Source organism: Heterodontus francisci, chromosome 36 (genome assembly GCF_036365525.1).
Source record: "Heterodontus francisci isolate sHetFra1 chromosome 36, sHetFra1.hap1, whole genome shotgun sequence".
Lineage (NCBI taxonomy): Eukaryota > Metazoa > Chordata > Chondrichthyes > Heterodontiformes > Heterodontidae > Heterodontus > Heterodontus francisci.
In genome coordinates, this window is record NC_090406.1 from 24,368,129 (window position 1) to 24,384,986 (window position 16,858).

A 16,858-nucleotide genomic window follows, 5' to 3' on the forward strand; every position below is an offset into this window, starting at 1 on the left:
TGATGCACCACATTAGTCACCTGGAGTCCCTCGACAGGTGGCTCTGTATAAAGACTGAACCAGCTCCTACATAGCTAAGATCTTAACCAGTGTTTTATAGTCGGTATTGGATTCCTGGACTAATTTATACACTTAACCAACCCAAACTTTGGTCCTGCTAAAACCATTCTAGCTGGATTTCAGCAGTAGGTTGCCCTTCTGGAGAAAAGGGATAGGTAGACATTGGCCCAAACTTTGCAGTAAGAATAAAGGTTAGGCTATTGGTGCTCAAATGTTATTAAGGAGTGAATCAGACAGCAACTTCTGTCATATGCAATTAAACATGAAAATCAGGAAGGTGCTGTTAGAGTTGAGCTGCTCCTGTAGCAGCTTTGCTGGTATCTTGCCAAGAGACTTGCCCTTCATGTATTTGAAAGCCATGAAGTTGTGGTTCTTATGCATTCCATAAACACTAAACGTTTACTTTTACAAGTATGGAGTCTCACTGCTTCAGATTTTAATTATTAGAGATTTTTTTAAAAACTTCTTTGTCTCTTATCTCAGTCCCATCTTTCACTTTCTGTACCTGACTTGGCATTGAATTAAATATTCTAACTTTGCTATTCCTGGTTTTGGCTGTGTGTCTCAGTAAGGATTCTTCAATCTGTAGTTGAGGTGACACTTTTGCCCTGTTAACACAGGTTCCAGATCCTCTGTAGTGGGCACTGCTCTATTTTGGATTTCGATTTATCACAGGTCCCAGTGCAAAAGCCCATAGAAAGTTTTGGGCAAGTGTAAGGAACGGCAAGCATTTTTCATTTGCTGTGAACTGCAAAATCTGTGCTGATTCTATTTCAAAACGGAAGTCCAGTTCAGATTAAATTTTTAAAGTTGATTTTTAGGTGAAATGTTTTTCTGTTTCCAAATACTTGGATTGTGTCCCAAGTAAATGTCCCATCAGTGTAGAATAGCACAAGATGTTTTAACTGTGGAGTGCCAATGGAAAGATCACAATCTGTGTGTCTTTCTGGCAAATAAAATTGGTCTGCATTATATTAAACATTAATTGAGATTGCAACACCAGATCTAATAGTGCATGCTGTTAGTCTTAATGAGTAATCTCATGTCTTTCCCATGACTCAGTTTGTACCAGAAATAATTATTACAATTTGAATACTCATTTTCTTGGGAGTCAGTTTTGGAGTCAATTAAGTTTATGCAAGATGTCAATAATTATTTTTAAACATAATGAGCAAGTAGCCTAATTGAATAACTTTGGGTGATGCTGTCAGGTTGTGATGGTTGGCAAAATGGCACTTAATATGAGGCAGGCAAAGCAATCATTCCAAGCAGTTAAACCTGGCACCCTTTATTTTCAAATTGCATCAATTAATGTTGGGGAAAACTTGAGTCACTGGTCTATGCTCTTCAAGAAGATAGCAATTGGTTATGTTGGACAGGGTGCTGGCACTGAAGAATGCCATGTCTAAATGGCTGACTGCTTCTATGCTGATTGGGCCAAGTTGCTCAGCCATGAGGAATATTGGTAGCCACAAAGCCCGAGATCTGGTCTGGGTGATTCAAGTAGAGGATATGACCAAATATTTCCCTGTTTTATTCCACACTACAGTGAATGTACTGCTCATGATATTCACATGGTTCAATTAGTATTATTTGAGAGAGAACTTGCATTTGCATAGTGTCTTTCACAATCATAGGGCATCCAAAGTTCTTCACAGCTAACTAATTTAAATTTTGTCAAGGTAGGAAACATTTGTGCACAACTGGGATCTGTAAATAAATGAGAGAAATTGCCAGATAACCTGTTTTGGGAGCTTCTTGAGGGATAAATGTTGCCCAGAACACACGCACCCCTCTTACTCTTCTCTGGTTCCATGGGTCTTTTACAACTACCTGAGAGAGTAGGCTGAGCCTCTGTTTAAAATCTCACATGAAGACAACACCTCTGACAGTGTTGCACTCCTTCAGTACTGCACTATAAAAGCTACAATTACATGCTCAAGGCTCTGGATTGGGGCTTGAACTCAAACCTTTTGATTTGGCCAAGGGTGCCATTCTTGACAAATACTTGAATAGGATGGGAATAGAGGGATATGGACCCCGGAAGTGCAGAGATTTTAGTTTAGGCAGGCATCAACATCGGCGCAGTCTTGGAGGGCTGAATGGCCTGTTCCTGTGCTGTACTGTTCTTTGTTCTTTGTACTGAACCAAGGCTAACGCCTAACTTATTTCTACATCATACAAAATTCTTGTCACTTTGCCCCAGTGAACCCGAAAGCTGTAGATGTACAAGGCCAAACCTTCAACTTTATCTGGGAAATGTGCTTCAATTCTGAAATCCACATTAGATTGGAGACTTTCCTATCTCATTTTAAAATAGTGAGGCAAAGTTGTCCATATTGCCCATTCCTTTCAGTTCCTGATGTAAGACTACTACTGCTAAGTTAAATTGACTCGCAGGCATTCTTGTCTCTCACCGTCTTATCCATTTGTCACCCATGACAATGTAAAAACAAATACAAGGCATTTTCTGGGTGAATACCAAGTGAGTTTAATATGCATGCTGTTATTAGTTTGAGAAAGTGACATTCCACGAGTTGAGAATTACCAGATAATTTTCACCGCTTTATTGTTAGCCTCACAAAAATGGGAGCTTGTTATTGAAACTCACAGGGAGGCAAGAAATTGCTGCATTTGCATAGTAAATACAAATCAAATTTTGCTGCAGTAAGTTGGGGCTGGTATGTAACAGCTTAAGGACCCAATGATATTTATGTTTCTGCAATGACTATCAACATTTCTAGTCTAGAAAGAGAACAGTGGCGTCTCATTCCTACAAGTAGTAAATTGTTTTTGGAAAGATTTTTAAAAAAAAAAAATTAAACGTCTAATTTCTTCCTGTCTCTTCTTATTCTGTCCAATCTTTCTTTCCCTCCCTCCTTTCTCTGTACCTGATGACTTAAATTCGCCCTATTTCATATCTGCCGCTCCTCTATTTCTTTCCCTATTCTTAAATCTTAGTGGTTAAGGAACTAAATTGTTAGGCCCCATCATTCACCAAGGTCGAGATGCCCTGTCGCCTGACCGACATTAACTCATACTTCCAATAGTTTGTGGCGCAAATATCTGAGCTTAAGGGTGAGGAGGAAATGCCTAATGATGTATGCTGCAAGATGCCCCGGTGCAGAAAATTGACCAATGTGTTTGTTTTATATACTTGAGATTTGTTGTAAGAACTCCTCATTCAAAATGGGCAGTAAAGGTAATGATTTGCTACCCTCAACTGCATGTCGAGTTTAATTTTGTATTTGTCTTGCACTATTCTTGGGTGCATTTGTCACCCTAATTGTTTCAATGGTTACTCAGATGCTGGTGGAGATTTGATGTTTATAATATTGCCATGTTTGTTAACTTTTTTTTTATATACTGAGCTTGCAGGAAATGGAAGTTTGACCTCATGGTTCACTAAAATCACATTTTACTGTCCTGATCTTAAGATGTAGAAATATACCTCACTTTTGCTTTTAAGTTCAAGTTTTAAGGTGTAATTTTAATGGACTGTAAACACAATAGCTTGATTTACCTGGTTACTGGTTCCATTGAAGTAGTAATTATGATCATTTGTATAACTGCTGTTCCTGCATCAAATCTAGACAAACTAACATCTGCACTTCCACCCATTTTAGTGCAAAATGACGTAATTTAAAGCAGACTAGTGCTATTGTACAGACAAAGAAAATGACACTAGGGGCTGGATTTTCAGAGCCTGCCGTCGATCTTGGGGGGGAGAAGGCGGCTAGCACGCCAAAGAGCCGCTGCGCTCTCCTGCACAGCAGCTCATTTAAATAGCCAGGCAGCCCACCCTCCTCTCCTGGAGGGGGCGGGCTGCCTGTATGCAGGCACTGGCACCAGTTTAAAGGGCAACCAGCCCTGCGATCAATTTGAATTTTTAAAGCAGTATTCCTCCAAAACTTATACAATAAATTTCTAACTCCCCTTTCCTGCCCCCAATAACAATAACATTAGCTCTTTGCCCTTTCTCCACCCCTCCTCCCAAAACACTTCACTTTTAAATCTGACCTTCCCCACCCACCCCCACCGACTGCACAAAGTTTAAAGTTCACCCCTTTCCACCATCCCCTACATCATTGTTTATTTGACCTTGTTTTGCCACCCCCTCCCTGCCCCCCGGCACTGAAAGCCTAACTCCTCACCCCTCCCCACCAATGTCACAATGGCTTTCCCTGGGCAGGGAACTGAAGGCGCGGGAGTGCTAGACAGGGTGCCGAAGATTGAAGCGGGCCCTGGAAGAGCTGAGGTAATTTGATTTAAATTTATGCATGTCTAAATTTAAATATCTAAATCCATGTCCCATCGCCCAATGGTGGAGGGGTTACTCCATGGAACATGACTGCTGCCAGGAGGATGGGGCCAGGCCTTCCTGGTGTTGGACTGCGTGGCGGGCCTCTCCCAGAACAATGTTCCTTTTTCCGCCCCGCCCACACAATGCTATGAAGCCTGTCCTTGTGAGCTTGGTGAAATCCAGCCCTATCTGTATGTAAATAATCAACTATCACTAACATAAGCAATGAGAATTAACAATAGCCATTCGGTACCCCTCCTGAAATTGTCCATTTAATGTCCTGTCACTTGCAGAATTTTTTTTGTTGCAGTCCACTAATTTACTGCTTTGTGTTGTCGAACCTTTACGCTGTACCAAAATTTCCTCTTTTAAAATGAATTCACAAGCTAAATGACTTTCCTGCAAGAAAGTTTTAAATTTGAGGTTCACATCTAAGAGTAAAGTTTGTACTCGTTTGATTAGTGCCATCCGGGTGCAATGGCTGAACCAGTGCAAAAGATCGGAATTTTAAACGTCAGTTCCATAAAGTGTAAATTGAATTTCCACAGTCTTGGATGCTAGTTTAAAAATAATTTCACCTGAAACTGGTTGCACCTCCAGATCAAACTAATGTGCATGACTAGTTTCTCCTGATGGCAGCTGTTCAGAAAAGGTCTTCAAATTCTGAGCTGCACAGGCGCCTTTCGAAAAGTTTTTACATATTAAATGCTTTTTATTAAATTGACAAATGTACACCAGTGAAACTAGTAAATGGTTCTGTATAGTTTTAAAGTCTTTTCAGGTGGTGGACTAGATACTCTTAATCCAGCTGAAAATGGGTTTATTAATAAAACTGCACTAGGTTACCACTCTTAAATATGTCATTTGGGGGGCGGGGGGGGGGAAACTAGTTTTCTATTACGCTGACCAATTATGCTAATTCACAGAGCATTTTATGTGTGTGCTTACAGGAATGAATTTTAGTAGAAACTTGAACTGTAACATAACCAGTGCAATTTGCCCCTGTTTTTTTTTCCCAATTGGGGCCCAGAGCAGGCACTTACCCCCTGAATCTTTAAACAAAGGGGAGGTCAGTTCCATTTTTCACTGGTTTTCATAACATTGTACATGAGCAACTTTTTAAAAAAAAAAAAATAGTGGTGTGCTATTTCATGCTTTGCTTTATTCAATCAAAAGGATCTGCTGGAAGCTGCACTTGGCTCCGATTTGAGTTTTACAAGCCTCAATCCTGAACAATGCTTTATTTTTCCCCAAAGAAAGTAACCTAGCCCTCCCCTTGGGTATTTTCTTTCTACTCCCTTCTCATCACAGCAGCATCTGAGGACAGTAACTTTAGTGCAGCATAGATCTTGCAGTGATGTACCACCCTTGCCATCCTACTATGTATAAATGTCTGTTGACCTGAAGTTTTTCAGTTGAGTTTGGAAAAAATCTCTAGTAGGAAAGGAGAGCTCACAATACTTGGCATGGTTTATGAAGAAATTGTAAGCAGGTGGTAAAGTTGTTAATCCTAAATAAATCTGATTGGGATTCTGCTGTCATGGTAACAGCTTGGTTTTTTGTGGCAGTTGCCAAAATTGCACTATACTCCCACACACAACTTCAAGGTATTGAATGTTTAAAAATATGATGCTCAGTATTGTGGTCAAGTCTCAAGGTTGTAAAACCAAACTCCATTCCAGGTCTGGAGTACATTGTCTAGACAGACAGACAGGCCAGTGCTACATTGCTGGGAGGTGCCATCATTTAGATGAGACAGGCCTGTCATCTGTTGACCTGGACATTAAAGATCCTGTAGCATTATTCAAAGAACAGGGAGTTCTGATGCATGGACCGATATTCTTAATTAATTAACCAATGCCATAAAAAAAAAATTATTTTATTCTTGTGTGAGCAAATGACTGCTGTAATCATTGCCCCTGAACAAAATTTGTCTGCCTGATAACTTTGAGAGAAGCAGTACATAAATGCAAATATTTTCATTCATGCAGCAGCAGCATCTTTAACTAAATCCAGGCATCAATTTTTTTGCTTTTCACAGAACTCCTGACACGCCCACTTCCTTTTTCAGACTTTTTGCTTTGGGGGCTCCCTGTAGATATTAGCATCCTCTTGGGAACTGCCAAATGTAGCTTTTGAAAGAATGGCATCTGTCCAATGGAAGCAATGCTATGATTTTGGAAAACGTTTATTAGTATTGGGTATAGAAAGCTTAGGCTAGTGTCAGAAAACACACTCAATGTTCAGCTCAATTGGACATAATTCTGATAGCTGTGCAATCCTCTGGGTCAACTTTTGGAGCCTAGTTTGAAAACAGTAGATTTGTGACCAGTAAATGCTGCAAGTGTCTTTCTGTTTACATTACATAAGTAGTTAATGATGATCGTGTCAAACTGAGTCTCTCGTGCCAAGTTGCTGAGTTTTGACTATTCAGATTTATAAAAAAAAAAAAATCTGAATAATTGTGTAAATGTTAACCCTCTAGTATGCAAAAAATGGGTAACTGATTCCATGGAGCAAAATGAAACTAAAGAAACCATTGCTTTTTTTTTAAAAAAAAAGGCGCCTTTGGGAATATTGAAGTATGAGGCATGGTTGGGGGTGGGGGGGAAAGAGAAGAGTTAGAGGGGATAAGTAAAAGTTTAGCTGGAATTTGCAAAGATCTAGAGACTAAAATTGACATGAATGGGAAGGCCAACATGGTTACATAATTACATTCTACTGAGCTCCATTAGGCCAAGTAAGTTTGCTAATTTGTTATACCACTGTGTTAATCAGCTCTTTCCCTTTTTAAAAGAGAATTTGTGAAATTAGTATTGAATGTGTTACAACCAGGTGAGAAAGGTGCCTAGGCGTCCCCCTCAACCTTCACCTGGTCTTACTGTAACTGCGTTCAATTTTAAATGCACCATGTTTTTAGTTCCCCCTTGGTGAACCCTTGTTCACCGCTTTCCAATTATAAGGCAAAGAAACCAGCACAAACGGGTTTTCTTAGGTTTAAAGAAAAGTTGAAATTTATTAAACTTGAACTTAAACTCTAATTCCGTTGACACCTACGGATACACGACACACCCATGTGAGCATGCATACGCAATACACACATGCAAATAGAGACAGAAAAGAGCAGAAGAAAAATAAAGTGGAAAAGTTTGAGGCAATATTTGAAGAGCTTTTGTTACTGTTCTTTGAGCTCACTGTGGAGTCCTTGATTGTAGGCAGATCTTGCTTTTCGTTGGGGCCCGGTATTCTTTTTAAACCTTGTTTGCTGCAGGAGACTTTTCTCTCTTGGGGGTTCATGTCTCTTCAGTGGATTCGGAGGCTTGAGAGAAAAAGATGGGAGCAGACAAGGAGAGATCTTCAGTCCAGGAGCAAACAGTCTTTGTTCAAACTCTTTGGCTAGCTCAAAAGTCCCTGGAACAGCCAGTTAATCATGTGACCAGCTGATCTAACCAGTCCTGGCCCTTTTGGATTGTATCCTCCTTAGGCCCTGGAATGGACGTTGATCACCGGACAGCTTCCCCACCCCCTCACAGTCCGGTGATCAACATCCATTGTGGGTTGAATGTATCAGGGAATAGTCCTTTGTCTACACAAGCACTGTCTGTTAGCATGCAAATATTTTTTTCCAGCCACGGCTGATCTGTTCAAGTCATTTCCTCGCTCCAGCAACAGTTAAGAATCAATGTTCGTATGACAAAACCAATTTGCCGCATTCTTGGCAGGTGGGGGCCTGCATGACAGATGGTATCTTGGGAATAACTTATCCTGGGCATATGTAAATTATGTAATTTCAACTAGGAAAGGCTAGTGTGTATGTTATGTTATGTATGTATATGCAACACTTCTCCATGACTGCACTGATCACCTAGATTGTGTTCCTTTTAATTTTTGGTTCTTAAATCAACAACTTTCTGACTGAGTGGAGTGTGCTACCATTGAGTCAAGATAGCTGATAAGTTCAGCATTTAGGGATGTCAGATTTTTGAGGCAGTTGCTGAGCTTTTACATTTCATGGGTTGGCATCTGTAGCGAAAGTAGTAGTACTGTTTGTGGTGTCAGGTTACGGAGAAAGTGTAATTGAAGTAGTGTTAATCAGGTTGTTCACTGTTAATTTAGCTTCAAAGTAGTATGTATTTAAATTGCATTGATCTTGCTGATCAAACTTTTCTTTTCCAAAAGTGTACTCCTGACATTGTCTACTTTTGTTTTAGTCAACTAAAGTATGGATTCCTGACCCCGAGGAGGTGTGGAAGTCAGCTGAACTAACAAAGGATTGGAAGGAAGAGGACCACGTTCTTTACCTCAAACTGGAAGATGGAACTGTAAGTTTTAATTGGTGCATAATATCCCTAAACTCCTTCAGGTTTTGAGAAAGTTGCTGACATCAGATGTTGCAGATTTGTGTTGAGTTTCTGTATTCTGAATGTCATGTTTTTTATCAATGGTGTTTGTTATATTGAATATGTGGAAAAGAAATTGTGTAGCACAGAATCTCAATTACAGCACAGGAGGCCATTCGGCCCATCGTGTTCACATTGGCTCTCTGAAAGAGCAACTCCCTCAGTACCATTCCCCTACCTTCTCCCCATAACCCTGCACATTCTTCCTTTTCATATAACTCTCTCATTCCTTTTTTGAATGCTTCAATTGAACCTGCCTCCACCACATTCTCAGGCAGCGCATTCCAGACCTTAACCACTCGCTGCATGAAAAGTTTTTCCTCATGTCACTTTTGCTTCTCTTACCAAATACTTTAAATCTGTGCCCTCTTGTTCTCGATCCTTTCAGGAGTAGGAACAGTTTCTCCTTATCTAATCTGTCCAGACCCCTCATGATTTTGAATACCTTGATCAAATCACCGCTCGGCCTTTTCCAAGGAAAACAGTCCTAACTTCACCAATCTATCTTCAGAACTGAAATTTCTCATCCCTGGAACCATTCTCATAAATCTTTTTTGTGTTCCAATGCCCTCACATCTTTCCTCAAGTGCGGCGCCCAGAATTGGACGCAATGCTCCCAGCTGAGGCCAAGCTAGTGACTGTAGCAAAGGATTATTGTCTGATTACTATTTTTGAATGGCTTGCTCAAAAATCTTTTCATGAATTTGTTAAAATCTCGTCCTTTAACACCAAAGCATAACTTCTCAGGTGTGCATTTTTATAATGGAATGTCTTTTAGCTACAATGGTTAAAAGTTGAATAAATAGGTTTACATTTGTACACTGTAAGTCTTTTATAAAAAAAATAAAAATAAATCACTTACAAATCTGGATGAGTGCACTGCGCAGTATGATATTGAAAGGTCTTTCACCAAAAACTATGTTTGGTCATGATCTTATTGCTGTTGCTGTATGACATTGGCTGCGTTTCCCTACATTGCAATAGTGGCAATACTTCAAGTACTTGATTGATTATGGAGGCCTGTGGGTTGTCCTGAGGTTGGGAAAGGTGCTAGAGAAGTGCAAGATTTTTTTAAATTTCTTTGATCCAGTGAAGATTATTTTCATTACAACTTCCTCAGCTGTTTTGCAAAGTCTGTCTTTTAGCCTCCTTGGCATGAAATTCCTTCTGATATTTGATCTTCCTTACTTTTTGCTTAGGGTTGGTCCTTTTATCCTGACTTAGTTGAAAGCCAATTAGTTCCTTCTATACTTTAATTCTCATGGTTTTTTTTCCTCTATCCTATTCCTATCAAGAAATCCAGTTAAAGGCAATGTTAACACACATTATAATACAAGATACTAGCTGTTCTCTAGTGGCATTGCTCATGATGTGTTGGAGGCTTTTGAGGAGAAGGGGAAAGAGCAGGCCCAGCAGCCTTGTGGAGGTGTGGGGAGCAGGAAAATTCTTCTTTACACCTTTTGAACTGTCAGGCTCCAACTCTTACTATGTTATCACTGTTCAATATCCTCCTAACGCAGATCCTGGTTGGGATGGACATGCTATGTACAAGTCAGAAGCACAGGAATGGAATATGCTTCTATTCGAGCACATCATTGTCAAGTTTGACTTATTGAATACTTTGCAGCAATTTGATAATTTTAAAGTTTTATTTTTGATTTAGAACATTTCCATGCTCAATGGTTCAGAAGAGTCGATAGCACTGTTCTCAGCAATAAGAGGCAAGGTCTAAAAGAATCCATTCTTGAAAAACAAAGAACCCACAATCTCAATGCTGCTAATCACAGTTGTTTGAGAGTAGGTAACAACAGAAAATGGCATTTTAAAAAGCCATCATTTGCATGATAGGCTTACAAAATTCAGTTTGTCGAGTTTTTTTTTTTTGCAGGAAAATATTTAATTTTCAATAGGATTGGACCCTTCTACCTTTCAGCACTTGCACTGATTACATACTGGAAAATTCTTTAATCTTCACATGCTTAATGCAAAGATGTGATTATAAGTTGTAAGTTGAGGTTTTAAAAAAAAAAGTCAAAACCTACACTTTTGAGGCAAGCTGAGACTTTGATGGAAAAACATAAGGTATTAAAGTACAAAAGACTGTGTAATTAGTACATCTAATGTCAAATACATTTCATTTTTTAATACCTTATTTTGGAGTTATCCCTCCCTAAACCCCTCTGTCCCTCTTTCCTCCATTTTAAGACACTCCTTTAAAATCTACTTTGCCCAAGCTTTTGGTCATGTGCCCTAATATCGCCTTATGTGGCTGTCAAATTTTTATTTGATAACACTCCCGTAAAGCACCTTGGAATGTTTTACTACATTAAGGGCGCGATATAAATACTTGTTCCGTCTGCACCCACATCTTATTACTAAGGTACTCAAATTTTTTTTTATAGTTTGGTTCGTTCAGCATTGTGTGACAGCCAAATGTTACAACCAAATGTTGGCCTGTTTTAGGGTTGTGCCACTATGTAAACATTGAGTTTCCATTATAACATGAGTTTTGCATTATAAAAGCTTGACAGATGAAGTAAGATTTATTGACAGGAAATGCATCCCATATGCAAAGTTTTTAATATATAGATATTGCTACGATCCGTCTTTTACTGTCTTCACGTGGTCTTATTGTAACAGGGTTTATGTTTTTAAACAGTGTTTTGAGCTCCCCCTTGGTGAATCCTTGTTCACTGCTTTCCAATTATAAGGCAAAAAAATGAGCACAAACAGGTCACCTTAGGTTTAAAGAAGAAAAGTGGAATTTATTTAAACTTAAGCTCTAGGACGCAAATAACATACCAGAAATGTTGGGGAACACAGGGTTTAGTGAGAGGGAGGAACTGAAGGAAATCAGTATTAGTAGAAAAATGGTATTGGGGAAATTGATGGGATTGAAGGCCGATAAATCCCCAGGGCCTGATGGTATGTATCCCAGAGTACTTAAGAAAGTGGCCCTAGAAATAGAGGATGCATTGGTGGTCATCTTCCAAGATTCTGTAGAATCTTGGAAGAGTTCCTAGAGATTGGAGGGTAGCTAATGTAAACCCACTATTTAAAAAGGGAGGTAGAGAGAAAACTGGGAATTATAGACCAGTCAGCCTGATGTCGGTAGTGGGGAAAATTCTAGAGTCCATGATCAAAGATTTTATAGCAGAGCACTTAGAGAACAGTGGTAGAATCGGACAGAGTCAGCATGGATTTATGAAAGGGAAATCATGCTTGACAAATCTACTAGAATTATACGAGGCTGTAACTAGTAGAGTTGATGAGGGGGAGCCAGTGGATGTGGTTTATTTGGACTTTCAGAAGGCTTTTGACAAAGTCCCACATAAGAGATTTAGCGTGTAAAATTAAAGCGCATGGGATTGGGGGTAGTGTATTGCGATGGATAGAAAATTGGTTGGTAGACAGGAAACAGAGTAGGGATAAACGGGTCTTTTTCCGAATGGCAGGCAGTGACTAGTGGGGTACTGCAGGGATTGATGCTAGGACTCCAGCTATTGACCATATATATCAATGATTTAAATGAGGAAACTAAATGTGATATCTCCAAATTTGCAGATGAGACAAAACTGGGTGGGGTGGTTAGTTGTGAGGAGGATGCAGAGAGGCTTCAGGGTGATTTGGACAAGTTGAGTGAGTGGGCTAATGCATGGCAGATGCAGTATAATGTGGGTAAATGTGAGGCTATCCACTTTGGTAGCAAAAACAGGAAGGCAGATTATTATCTGAATGGCTATAAACTGAGAGAGGGGAATATGCAGCGAGACCTGGGTGTTCTTGTACACCAGTCGTTGAAGGTAAGCATGCAGGTGCAACAGGCGGTAAGAAAGGCAAATGGTATGTTGGCCTTCATAGTGAGAGGATTCGAGTACAGGAGCAGAGATGTCTTGCTGCAATTATGCAGGGTCTTGGTGAGGCCACACCTGGAATATTGTGTGCAGCTTTGGTCTCCTTATCTGAGGAAGGATGTTCTTACTATAGAGGGAGTGCAGCGAAGGTTTACCAGACTGATTCCTCGGATGGCGGGACTGACGTATGAGGAGAGGTTAAGTCGGTTAGGATTATATTCGCTGGAGTTCAGAAGAGTGAGGAGGGATCTCATAGAAACCTATAAAATTCTAACAGGACTTGACAGGGTAGATGTCGGAGGGATGTTCCCGATGGTGGGGGAGTCCAGAACCAGGGGTCATAGTCTAAGGATATAGGGTAAACCTTTCAGGAATGCGATAAGGAGAAATTTCTTCACCCAGAGAGTGGTGAGCCTGTGGAATTCGCCACCACAGAAAGCAGTTGAGGCCAAAACATTGTATGTTTTCAAGAGGAGTTCGATATAGCTCTTGGGGCACAAGGGTTCAAAGGATATGGGGAGAAAGCGGGAACAGGTTACTGAGTTGGATGATCAGCCATGATCATAATGAATGGCGGAGCAGGCTCAAAGGGCTGAATGGCCTACTCATGCTCCTATTTTCTGTTTCTATGTAATTTGGTTAATGCCCACGGGTACACACTGTGCCCAACACTAGCATGCATACGTGATACGCACATGCAAATAGAGACCGAAAAGAGCAGAAGAAAAAATGAGCTTGGAAGCTATATCAGGAGAGTTTCTTGTGACTGTGCTTCGAGCTCGCTGTAGTCATTTTGTAAGTAGTCCTGCTTTTCGTTGGGCCCAGTATTCTTTAACCTTGTTCACTGTAGGAGACTTTTCTCTCTTGGAGTTCCTGTGTCTTCAGTGGGTTCTCAGTTCCGTGAGAAAGAGATGAGAGCAGACAGGAGAGGTCTTTTCAGTCCAGGAGCAAACAGCTCACTGAGTTTTAAAACTCTGTGGCAAGTTCAAATTTAAAGAAAACTCCAACCTCCAGTTAGACATCTGACTAAACTGGTCTGACCAGGTCTTCTGTGTATTGGAGAAGCAGGGACTGGGTCCTTTGTTCCAACACTGTCTGCTAGTGTGCAAAAAAGACCTTTCCAGTGAGGGGCCTGGCAGTTCCTTGTGATAGACCCTCTTTTCTTCCCAGCAACAATTTTTTAAGCTTTAATGTTCATGTGGCGAAATAATGTGTGCCTCAGTCTTGGCAGGTGGGAGCCTACATGACAGTATTTACCTGTAGCTATATACTGTAGTGATATATTTTTAGATAAGGGTCGAGAACAAGTTCATGCTCTAACTTTTTTTTTGTATTTCAGCTAAAGTCAATGATTTCTGAATGTTTGATCCATAAATACAAGAACACAAGAAATAGGAGCAGGAGTGGACCATCGAGCCAACCCCACCATTAAAAACGATCATGGCTGACCTTAGGCTTCAACTTCACTTTCTCTCCTGCTCGCCATATCCCTTTATTTCCCCGAGACCAAAAATCTGTCTCTCCCAGCCTTAAATACATTCAACGATGGAGCATCCGCAACCCTCTGGGGTAGAGAATTCCAAAGATTCACAACCCTTTCAGTGAAGTAATTTTTCCTCATCCCAGTCCTAAAAGCCCCTTATCCTGAGACTCTGCTCCCATGTTTTAGATTCCCTGACCAGTGGAAACAATGTGTCTAACCTATCTAGCCCTTCAGAATCTAGTATGTTTCAATGAGATCACCTCTCATTGTTAACTTCAGAGAGAATGGGCCCAATTTACTCAGCGCCTCATTATAGGACAAGCCCCTCATCCCAGGGTCTAATGCCAATTACATCCTTCCTTAAATGTGGAGACCAAAACTGTACACAGTATTCCAGATGTGGTCTCCCCAAAACCCTGTATAATTGTAGCAAAGCTTCTTTATTCCTGTATTCCGATCCTCTTGCAATGAAGGCTAACATGTTATTTGCCTTCCTTATTGCTTGCTGCACCTGCATGCTAATTTTGTGTTCCTTGTACAAGCACACCCAAGTCTCTGAACATCAACACTTACAAGTTTCACATCTTAAAAAAAAAAAAAAATCTGCTTTGCTATTCTTATGACTTATGGAGGTTAGATTGTGACCTTTCTATGCTAAACTTTTAATGTGTGTGGCATTGCTCAAAAGGCAATGGTGACTTTTTAGGTTAAAAGATATATTCTGTGGAATCGTTACCATGCTTTCAATGATGGCATCATTGAAAAATACTTAGCACTAAACACTGCCCTCTAATGGGGAGTTTAGATTTGTTGCTGTGCATGTTCAAGGAACAGTCGAGATGTTCAATGCAAACTTTGTTCCAAAAGTTTGCATATATGGATATTTATATTTCAAGTAACTCCTGGGGAAAATTTTTCATAATTCTAAACAATAAAATCATTTCAACTGGATACTGACTTAATTCATTGGTAAAAGCTAGATTGAGATAAAAATATGTTTGGTGTCTCGTATTTCATTTGCAAGATAATTTCCTTGTTATGATTTGAAAGTTGCCAATCAAATTGCTAGGTAGCATTCAAAACTTTATTTGGCTATCTTGAACAAACTTTTTTCCAATGCGCCCTTTTTATATGAAGGAATTGGTAATTGTTCACGATACAAATGCAAACATTTCTAGAAATGAAATTTGTGGTTTCTGTAGCACTAAAACGCTGTTATAAAGGTACAATAGCCACTACAGTTATAATACAAACTTAACCTTGATGGTCGGGATCAGCTGGGGTATTAACTGTGGAACACTGGCAGTACTGGACTTAGTGGCATGCAGCCATGCAACAGCTGATATATGTTCTACTCTCCTAGTATAAAATTTATCGGGAAACCTAGTTTATGGCAGGAAGATTTTTAATTTAATTTTAAAAATGCAGTCCACTGCTAAAACCTAGACTCTGGGGTAAAAATCCCACTGTTGTAGCACATTGCAACAATCACTAGATTTGTTCTGCTTCTGACAGTTCACTTCCCTTTGTATGACCTCTTTCAGTACTGGCCAGGATGGATCGATCAGAAGTCAACATCCAGTGACGAGAAAATAGATGTTGTATCTCTTTTGTATCACCCAATCTTTAATTGTTTCATATTTGAAGAAATGGATTTTAAAAGAATTATTTAAAGTTGATGACCTGATGGTGCAGTGTGTTTATGTGCATTTGCCACAGGGTGGCAGGATGTGGGCTCATAATTGTGAATAGCCTCCTAGCTAGAAAAGTAATAGTTGACCATTGACCTAAAAAACTAACAACTTGTACCTTAGGGTTAGGCAGGCACATTTTCTTCACCTGTTTCTCCTTCGCCAAACACACAGAAGGCTGGATGGGCATTCCAAATGGTGAAAATTGGTTTATTTCATGAGGGTTGTATATTGCTCCCTGGAAAATTGAGTTTTTGATATTTAAATTCTTTTCCAATTGAGCACTTTCATATTTCACTTTTAAAAAGGGGCATTCAGATTTTCAAAAGTTAATGTAATTACTCCCCTCTCACCTAAATCCCACTGCCCAGTTCTCCAAGGCACTCTAACCCAATTCCTGACCCAGTTCAGATTACCAGCGATCTCCCTATCCTGCTCTGTAAGCACTCCTTCCCTGCTCCCTTCCTCAACTGTTCAGGATGGAATTTATTTTTCCAACTGAGAGTTTGTGCTGACACTACATTTCCACTCCTGGGGTACTCCTTCCTCCTTAGGGTGCTGCTCCCACCTTCTCTTCTCCCTCACCCTCCACCCTCTCCCAACTGCTGCCCCTTTTGGCTATTGCCACAAATTTAACTTCCTTTTGTTATATATCTTCTACCTTTTCTCTATATTGTGATCTATTTATCTTGCCTTGTATTCCTAGCCATTTTCCCTCCCCCTTGCTAGCCATCCTCTTTACTCTTCCTTTTCCTGTCGTCCATTCTGCCCCTCTTTCCAATTAATTTGTTCCCCCATTCCTTTGTATCTAATGACTTGCACAATGGGCAGGTCAGCTTCTCCTATCAACATGTTCCTTGTGTTACTAGCCGAGATTGCTGCCTGTCCATCCTATACTAAGGAATTACTGTTCCAACAAGAATTCCCACATAGCATACGCTGGCTATTGATATTGGAAATGTGCTGACAGAAGCAGAGCTGCCTGGCGCTTAAGACCGCTTGGAAATGAGTGGATTAGAAAGGCACCTGGTTGTGTTGGCTTGGAAAACTCTGTTTTGGTGTGGCTG

At 40.2% G+C, this 16,858-nt stretch overlaps 1 protein-coding gene across 1 annotated transcript in view; it reads left to right on the forward strand.

Annotated features, from left to right (window-relative positions):
* The first annotated feature begins 322 nt into the window (after positions 1-322).
* The window catches only part of LOC137351441 (unconventional myosin-Vb-like), a 158,298-nt gene continuing 141,762 nt past the window's right edge, over positions 323-16,858 (forward strand). Inside the window, exons 1-2 of the mRNA XM_068015887.1 lie at positions 323-415; positions 8,575-8,685. Of these exons, the coding sequence (XP_067871988.1) occupies positions 323-415; positions 8,575-8,685 (204 nt within the window). The remainder of the gene's footprint in view (positions 416-8,574; positions 8,686-16,858) is intronic.